At 37.5% G+C, this 9,450-nt stretch overlaps 1 protein-coding gene across 2 annotated transcripts; it reads left to right on the top strand.

The window, feature by feature from the left end:
• The first annotated feature begins 335 nt into the window (after positions 1–335).
• LOC148014423 (ubiquitin-conjugating enzyme E2 variant 1D-like) lies at positions 336–3,500 on the top strand. Of its 2 annotated transcripts, none has more exons than XM_087666954.1 (4): positions 336–487; positions 1,939–2,084; positions 2,376–2,501; positions 2,844–3,500. In XM_087666954.1, the coding sequence occupies exons 1-4, from the start codon at positions 463–465 to the stop codon at positions 2,982–2,984; spliced, it is 438 nt and encodes a 145-aa protein (XP_087523080.1). In that variant the 5' UTR covers positions 336–462; the 3' UTR covers positions 2,985–3,500. The 2 variants fall into 2 exon arrangements, with proteins under 2 accessions (XP_087523080.1, XP_087523079.1); XM_087666953.1 differs by lacking the exon at positions 336–487 and adding an exon at positions 1,027–1,155.
• Positions 3,501–9,450: the final 5,950 nt, after the last annotated feature.

Raw genomic sequence — 9,450 nt, forward strand, 5'->3', positions numbered from 1 at the left:
CATACAAAGCAAGTGGAGGTGTCATGAGGATCTTGAAGAGAAAGGCAATTATAGAGTGGGATTGCATAGTCACACATATCTCAATCTCTCTCCTCTCCTACTCACACACACACACTCTCTCTCTCTCACTCTCACTCACTCTCTCTCTCTCTCTCTCTCTCTCGCTAGGGTTGTGGCGTGGAATCAAGTAACACCAGGACGGTTGAAAGGCTGAAATTGTAGGTAAAGGGGCATAATATGAGACGAAAAGGAGTTCCATGGAAGGATTATATGGTGCTTTATATTCTTTCCACTTTAGGGGAGGACATGCCAATGATTCATTGGGCGAGAGGGACACTCACCTCGGAGTATTACTATAAAAGCGCAAGTGCGAGGTGCAGCCTGTGATCGGCGGGGAGTGAGAGAGCAGCTCTTGGCCGACGTGCTCATTCATCAGCGGCAATACTACCAATATAATCATCCATGGGATTTCAACGCTCTGTGGTTGGTGAGTTTCCTTGCATAACAAGGTGGCGTGCGCGCTAAGGCACAACCATATATATATATATATATAGAGAGAGAGAGAGAGAGATTGATTGAGTATGATATGGTAGTAGGATATGCCTGTGGATCTGACTTGACTTAACTTGAGAGGTTATATTCGTATTCCATGGATAGTTAGATGCCTTATGGATCTCACTTATCTTGCTCCTCAAGTTGAGCTCCATATGGCTTTATCCATTGAGAGATGACCTTATCCTTTGGCCCCCCCCCCCCCCCCCCCCAACTCTCTTGGGATATGCTTTAAAGGATCTTTGGATTGTTCCTACCACGTAAAAATCGATCTCTTCCTCCCCCCTTAAAGATCTTTGGATTCTTCCCCCCCCACCCCCACCCCCACCCCCTCTCTCTCTCTCTCTCTCTCTCTCTCTCTCTCTCTCTCTCTCTCTCTCTCTCTCTCTCTCTCTCTCTCTCTCTCTCGGGATATGCTTTAAAGGATCTTTGGATTGTTCCTACCACGTAAAAATCGATCTCTGTGCCCCCCCCCCCCCCCCCCATCTTGGATGGGTTCTACCCCTTCCCGAATTGGGTGCCTTTCTACCATTTTTTCCTTCCTTCCTTCCATAACCACTACCCTCCCTCCTACCACCCTCGAGTGCACCGTCCCAATCCAAGGTTGAGTCATTCTAATCCTATGGCTTTCCTCTTCACAATAGTTACTTTGTGCTATGTTTCATTAATAGAATAGTTACCATGGAGCTTATTCTTGTCAATGTTAATTTGTTCAATCAATAGAATTGTTGTTTTGGACCATGCGATTTTGTGAATGTATAATGTTCTAGTTTTGTTTAAAACAAGAGTAGCTGTTCAAAGTCATGTCAAGGATTATGGAAATGGATGGTCATGAAAGTGCAAGGTCAAGGAATATGAAAGTGAAATTGAAAGTGAAATGTCAAAGCACTATGAATTAAGCAATAGGTCATGTAAATGAAGTGAAGATAATAAATGATCCCTTAAGGGATGCCCAATAAGAAATCATCCATATCATGCACATTCAAAAGACAATAGAAAACACATTCCAATTACATGTTATAGGGCAAATAGAAAGCCCCCTTTTCCTATAGGAACTTACAATTTTCTTCAAATTTCAAATGAAAATTTTATTTTGTGAATAAGCTCTTATAATGTTTTTTTGGAGAATTTACTTATACTGAGAATTTCTTGCAAAAAAACCATAGTAAGATTGATAATAAAAAGAAACCCATCAACACACTAGTGGTAGAATATAACATACATTCACATGCTAATTAATAGTAATGATAGTTTCCTTAATAAAGTCCAAAGTAACAAGGGGTGTACCAAAATAGAGCATAATCAACATGTTTTTGTTTCAGATTTCCTCACTTTTTCCATGATAAGGAATTATGTTCTTAGTGATGTCTTGTTTTATCCTTGTAGTCCCTAGGAACTTTCGACTTCTAGAGGAGCTTGAGAGAGGAGAGAAGGGCATTGGTGATGGAACTGTGAGCTATGGAATGGATGAAAATGCAGCAGATGATATTTACATGCGCTCTTGGACAGGAACCATAATTGGTCCTAACCATGTATGTTATGGGTGAAAGTGTGTTTGAAGAAAAAAAAAAGGTTTTCATTTTATATAATTTTCTATGAAACAAAGAGAGTTTTACATGTTTAAGTTGAATGAAAAACATATACCATGAAGCTTAAAATGTAAAATACTCTCCTTGATCTACAATGTCATTATCTAAAGTGTGTGATATTTCAACAAATGGTCTTTCATTTCTTTTAAAGTTACCAAATTTGTATAGATTGATCATGACCTACCCTTCAAATTAATTCATAGACTAACATTTACCTTTCTCTATATGATGTAGACGGTACATGAAGGAAAAATTTATCAATTGAAACTCTTTTGCGATAATGATTACCCAGATAAGCCACCTAGTGTCAAGTTCCACTCACGAATAAATATGGCATGCGTCAATCAAGAAAATGGGACGGTAAAATCTCATCACCATGTTTGCTTGATGCTTACATTACACATAAGAAAGAGCATACTTTAGAAAAAGATATGACTAAGATGTATTATGTTGTTCATGATCCCTTGCAATTTTCAAATAATGTGATATTAACATTTTGCAAAAAGCTTTAATGCCATGAGATGTTTACCAAATATACTCAAGATTTTACTATGAAATGCATTAAGCCATGTTTATTTAGTTGTTTCAATAAGTGTGCACCAATTTTTATCCATATAAACAATGGCATGTGATTACTTAGTTCAATAAAAAGTATGCTCCCTTAAGAATCTTAAATTCATGTTTTGTCTAACGCAAGGACAGGTGGAGCCAAAATCATTCTCCTTACTTGGTAAATGGAAGAGAGATTATACTATGGAGGACATATTGGTTGAACTAAAAAAAGAGATGTCACTTCCCCATAACAGAAAGCTACCTCAACCCCACGAGGGTAGTACCTTTTAGAAACTATGATATTGCTAACCAAAGTCTTACATAGCATGCATATTGAACCAAGGGTTTCCTGTCAACTTAGCACAAACTTCATTGCTCAAAGCTCTATGGTTATAGTAGAGATGTATTGGTTTACTTTATATAATGGACAATCTCTAAACCTAAATCAATGTACCATACTCATATTACACATCCTCAAGTGGGAATCTTTCAACTTTTTAATTATGTTCTTCGATTGAAAATCATAATAATTTTATATGTGTTCAAGTTACCTTACGTCTTAACTAGGATGACATGCTACAAAAAACTAGAAGGATACATGTGCTCAATTGATCCCCTTGAATGGGGATGTCTATTTGCAAGTTTATTTATACATCTATATGACTAGTTAATTTGAAAGTAGTCTAGATGTATGCAAACAATGCCTATCCTACCTATCAATGCAAATTTGTAGAAAAATTCTCTATTGTATTGACATGAATATAAACAAGCATGGAGATGTGAATCTGTGCTCAATTATTATCTTAACACGAATGTGGTTTGATATGAATTAGGAGGTGAAACATAATAAAATAATTAGATGTTGTTTTAGCCAAACTATGTACTTGAAATTTATTATAAATGTGCATTAAACTCCCAATCAGATTGATCCATATGCATCGAACACATTATCAACATATCAATAGATAATGCATGCATGTATTCACAAAGAAAGTTGAAATATATAAGAACCATCGGCCTAATGTAGAAAATTTATAGCAACGCAATGACTACCTAGGATTGAATCTAATCCTCAACAAGAGAAACCCTAGCCAAACTATATACTTCAATGTCCATACCGATATATAAACCTAGAAAATATATTGATCTCACTATTAACGTACTAGTATTGCTAATATGCTCATCAACAATTACTTTGCAATTGTGTTTCTCATGTGTAATGACCTTGTCATGATCTATGTCTCCTCTAGCTCTCTAGTACCACAATAATCATGGTCTGCAGCTACCATGATATACATCCAGGTGCTCTATGGTTATAAGTGTATCATATACTCCCTAGAGATAGGGATCATGTTCCAACATTTATTATTCTCCATTGTTGGTTGAAAGACAACCTATTCAAGCATAAATAGAAGCCTCATACTCATGATACTAAGAAGTAAATAAAAGGTAGAATAATATGTATGTGAATAAAAGTTAAATATATGGTTTTCAAATCCACATAAATACTCATATTGTTGTGATACCACTAGTCAATACATTTTGCTCTTGCCATACCTTCATAGAGTTAATGTTTACAAATCCATTTGTATAGCATTCGACCAAAGTCACATGCAAATTTTAGCCCAATGGCTAATTTTTGGATGTATTTTGGATTAAAGGCTATACTTCTAGGCTTGAAAACTCAAATGATAACCCAAATATACAAAAAATGGCAATTTTGGTCTAAAATTTTCCCAAAAACACTAAAAGTAAGGTCTTTTTACAACATTCACCTAGTTTTTTGAACTATTTTTTATTTACAAAACATTCACTCACTATTTACAAACTTGAAATTACAGGGAGCTCTTACTTTTTATCCTACGTTTAACTATTACATTAGGGCCCATTGTCACCATATTCTTAACCAATTATATCTTTAACATATACATAGAAGCTTCAAAACTTGATCTTAATGATATCTTGGATTGTGCCATATCCATCATCCATGTTTCCATGGACTCTCTAAAAGCTAGAAATGGGATCATAATCTTGGGTGGTCCTTTTCTTATCAATCCTTCAACTACAAAAATGTTTTTCATGCACACCACATAGGATTGACCATTGAGCACCGTTTCAAGATAAAAGAGATTGGATAGTATCCAAAAATTTCTCAACCAACATATATGTAACATTGCATGTGTTAACCCCCCAAGATGTCCTATTTTGGGATGAGAGTGAGGATGCAGATCATTGTGAGATTTTCTACGAGTCTGTGTTCTTATGTGATGGTTGAGAGCATTCTCTTTGACAAATCTTGATGGACCGGGCATTGTAGATGCTGCTTCGAGGCCTAGTTCTCTCATAGATTTTGGTGCATCCATTGGGCAATTCCAGCATCATGTGCTTACCTTTCATAAGAATCCTCAAGATTAGTCCCATTCTTCCATTGTGATATGCATCCCCTCTTCTTCTCAAAGTATCTCTATAACATCATTTAGCTATTCCACAAGGAGGGCCTTTGGCAATGCTTTAGATGTGGAAAGTAGGTATAGTATGCCCATGGTGTATTTGAAAGTTTTCACTCTCTTTGTCTTCTTAGCTTTGCTTTCTCATATATCATTGCCCATATTCTCATCACATCCCTATTAAGCATGCAAATGGTATTCATATTTATATGATTCTTTATTGTTGTTACCTTGTTTTATCACTTGGTAAGAATGAGCTTATCATGGAGGACATTGGGGCCTTACTACCTATACATACCATGTTGCACATTTACCCCATACTGCATGTTGTAACCATGCTGCCCATGAATGCCATGTTATCTAATATTGCCATGATGGCCATTAATACCATGTTGTCCATGATTGGACTGAGCCAAATAAGTTCCATTAGGGCTTCTAGGGAGAGTAGGAGGGCTTCTACCAATGTGGGTGGGTGTCTCATTGAAGGGTTGACTGCATGGATGATAGGAGAGCTCAAAAGAGGATCATCATTAACATAGGAGGGCTCACTAACATGATAGGTGCTTGATGGGATACCCTTAGCTCCAAGGATACCCTTTGGGCCATGTATCAGCTCCAATGGTGGAGGTCGACGTGCTTTGCCCTTGGACTCATTTTCCTTCTCTTGCATCGATGTGGTGGCCAACTAGGCTATAAGAATGGCGACCTACTCCAATGTATCTTGAGTCTTAGAGTTGGAGAGAGACATTTTCTCAATCAATAGGTCAATCTTAAAGAGCATGTAATGATGATTGGCAACCATGTCATTGTGCCTCTGCATATGACGATGCTCATGAGATGACATAAAGTGTGATTGAGCATACTGTAAGGATCCATGTCAGACACCTCTTCTTCTAATTCACCATTGTAGTCTTTGGATGAGCTAGGTTACTCATTCATTTATACTCAGGAGTCCCAAATCTCCCTCTCAACATCATCCAGGGCCTTGACTTTGCCTTTATGTCCTACCATCTTAGTGTAGTCCACACCATTATTAGTAAGTGGGCATAAATTTTGGGGGATAACTTTGATTGGAGTAATTTTTAATTCAAATAAAAGAGGAAAATGCCCTCTTCAAGATGAGATATGAAGCTTTATGAAAAAAAAAGATAAAAATTTTTGGCAATGTAATCTCTATGACTATCTTGGAGTGGTTTGCACCCTGTCCATAGTGACCTCTATGCACAAAAGTGGCAATATCTCCTAGAACTTTGCTCTAATTGGGGAGGTTTTTATTCAAATTTAAGGGGAAAATGCCCTCTTTGACATGAGATATAGGGTTCCTTTCTAAATTTAATACATACTTTTTTGCAGCAAGTTTTCTATCTGTGTCGAGATTCTCACAACTAGCACACTAACTATCATGGTCCAATTTCTCATTGTTTAAAGTGTCTTATGGGCTGAAAATCCTTAGCATCATTGTATCCATCATACATGATATAATAACCATGATCCCACATCCATCAAAGCATCAATTTACTCTACAAGTAGTGCTTATGAATCCCTAGGTCTCTCCCACAAGTGGATTTAGCTACGCAGTAAGTGGAAATGAGAAAGAGAGAGACCAAGAATGAAAGAAGTACCTTGTAGTAAGCTTGATGTATGTTGCCTTCACAAGCCAAATCCAAGTCCCTCCTCAAGGATCTCCAATAGCTCTTCCATGATAAGTGGATGGACTTTACTTCCCAAATTCATGTTCCATAATGTCCACATGAGCTTCTTGATTGTCAATAAGCTCCAACACTTGAACTCTTTATCTTGATCCAATGTAAGCACAAGATGACTATGAGGAGCTTCAAGGTTCAATTTCTAATGCTTCTTGAAGGAATTTGAAGCTCTTAGAAGTGGCCATGGCTTCTCATGAAGAGATCCTCTCCATCCTTGTGTTAATCCTTCCAATTCAGCCTCCAATGCTTACATGATTAAGAGAGCTTGTAGAGTAGTGGTCTTGAGGTCAAAGAGCTGAAGCACTTTACTTTGAGTGAGCTTGTGAAGAATCCATGGTTGCCCAAAATTTTCCACCTACCATGTCTTAGGGTTTTTGAGATAGGGGAGCTCAAATGTTGGAGAGAAGAGGTCAAGATTTTAAGCAAAAGGGAGGAAATGATTGCATGAGCCCTAGGGAAGTATCAAGGTAGATGAGTGTGAATGGATTTGAGGGAAGGGGAAAGCCTTAACCCTAGCCATCCAAAGGCTATTTAAACATCCTAGAGGTCACTATCGAAGGTAGAGAGAGTGCACCAATTGTGCTTGTGAGCAACTCATTAAGCAAGATCTTCTTCTTGTACTTGAGCTCTCTTCCTCTTGTGCACACATTCTCATGCCATCACTATGATATTTCAACATGGTTTCAAAGCCATCTCTAATCCATTGAGCTTCCCACAAGCACATCTTAGCTTAAGTGCACAAGGGACCTCTACTTCTTTAACCTATCCTTCTTTTCACCATAGCTAGTTTGGACCTACCTCCATTGAAGGAGTTGGTGTGAGCAGAGGAGGCCATATTTTCTCCTAATTCCTTTTGGAGATATCTTCCTCAGGTTGTGGCACAATATCCTGGTACCTCAAACCCAAAAATTGTGGTCATAGCAGCATAATATTGTTGCAGACATAGATTTGGTGTAGTTTTTGATAGTTGCATACTTTGAGTTGTAGTGGGAAGCATAGGGTGCAATGGAGGCAGCTACTATGGGTTTTCATAGTCCCCCCAAGAGGGCTATCTACACCTTAGAGGATTTAGAGAAATTACTTCTCTATTTCTCATACTAATAAAAACCCTAACTATGGTTTTTTATGGTAGCCATAGACAAGGAGATTTCTTCCTTAGCTGATGGCCTAGTATCTTAGTACCTCAAGCCCTGACATTGTGGTTGTAGCAGTGCATTATTGTAGACATAGATTTGGTGTAGCTTTTGACAACAACGTACTTGGAGCTACAACACAAGAAACACAAGGTGCAATGGAGGTCGCTACCATGGGGCTCTCATAGCCCCCAAAGAGGCTATCTAAACCTGAGAGTATCTAGAGAAATTCCTTCTCTATTCCTCATACCAAGAAAAACCCTATCTGTGGTTTTTTATGGTAGTCAGCAAAAGCTTCAAAGCTTTGGTTTTTGAGTTTTCTACTCACTGTAGTTATCAATAGAAATTTTAAGCAATAATTAAGATTCTTTGGATTTTATTGCAGAGCTAAAAACTCTAAACTCAGAGCATCCTCAACAAAAGGTGACTCTTTAAGATAATTACAATCGGATTAATGTTAAGTGATTTACCTATGCTTGGCAATGAGTGCTTCTTAGTACTAATAATACTTTTTTCTATCACTTCCTACTATTTATTGTTTTTAGAAATTTGAAAAGTTTTAAACCTTAAGCATGATTTAGTAAGTGCCCAAGTATCATCATCCCATTGATCGTTGTAAGGCTATGTGCTAGTTATAAACACATAGACGATTGTCATCATCTCTTATCTCATCTTGTAGAACATCACATTTAAGCTTCCTACTTATTAATGTAAGTATCATTTCTTCTTTTTTTTCACTTATTGGCTATTGTGTAAAGGATTAGATATTGCCATTACCTAGTGGAATTGGTAAGACCTTCCCATCATGTCCATGGCTTATGTCAATGTTAGACCTCAAACCTGTAAGTTTGATGGAAAAGACTTTCATCCATGGGAGGTGTTAGTGAAGCACAAATATATGGAGTGGGGCTACTGACCCTTCATCAAAGGGACCAAAGTTATTGATCTATCCAACTTGATTGATGTAGAAGATGATGGATGAAACATCCCAAGACATAATCATGCTTCATCTGGATGAATCTTTGATTCATCACATTAACCAACTCTCCACTACCAAGGAGAAATGGGATGAGCTTGAAAAGCTTTATAGGGCTAGAGGAAATAACTCTAAAATCTTCCTCAAGATCAAACATTTTAAAGCTTGGAGTATAAGCAAGGAGAAGACCTCGATAAGTTCATCTATCACATGAAGGGGTTCATGGCACATCTATCCTTAGTCCAAGCTCAAATTCATGAGATGAAGATACCATTTTAATTCTCTTGAAAGTTGTAAAGAAGTTATTCTCAACCCTTGGAACTTCTCTTACAAATATCCCAAATTTGACCTTGCAAAGTACAATCCAATCTTGTTTGGATGAGGAGAAAAGAAATGAGAGAGAAGGCAACACTAGTCGGCAGGCATCTACTTCAATATTTGGAGCAACTCTCAGTTCATATCGTTTCCACTAAATGCTCATTTTGCAATAAAAAG

The sequence above is a fragment of the Lygodium microphyllum genome, chromosome 25, assembly GCF_053477565.2.
Source record: "Lygodium microphyllum isolate KBCC chromosome 25, Lygodium_microphyllum_v1.1.10, whole genome shotgun sequence".
Taxonomy (NCBI): domain Eukaryota; kingdom Viridiplantae; phylum Streptophyta; class Polypodiopsida; order Schizaeales; family Lygodiaceae; genus Lygodium; species Lygodium microphyllum.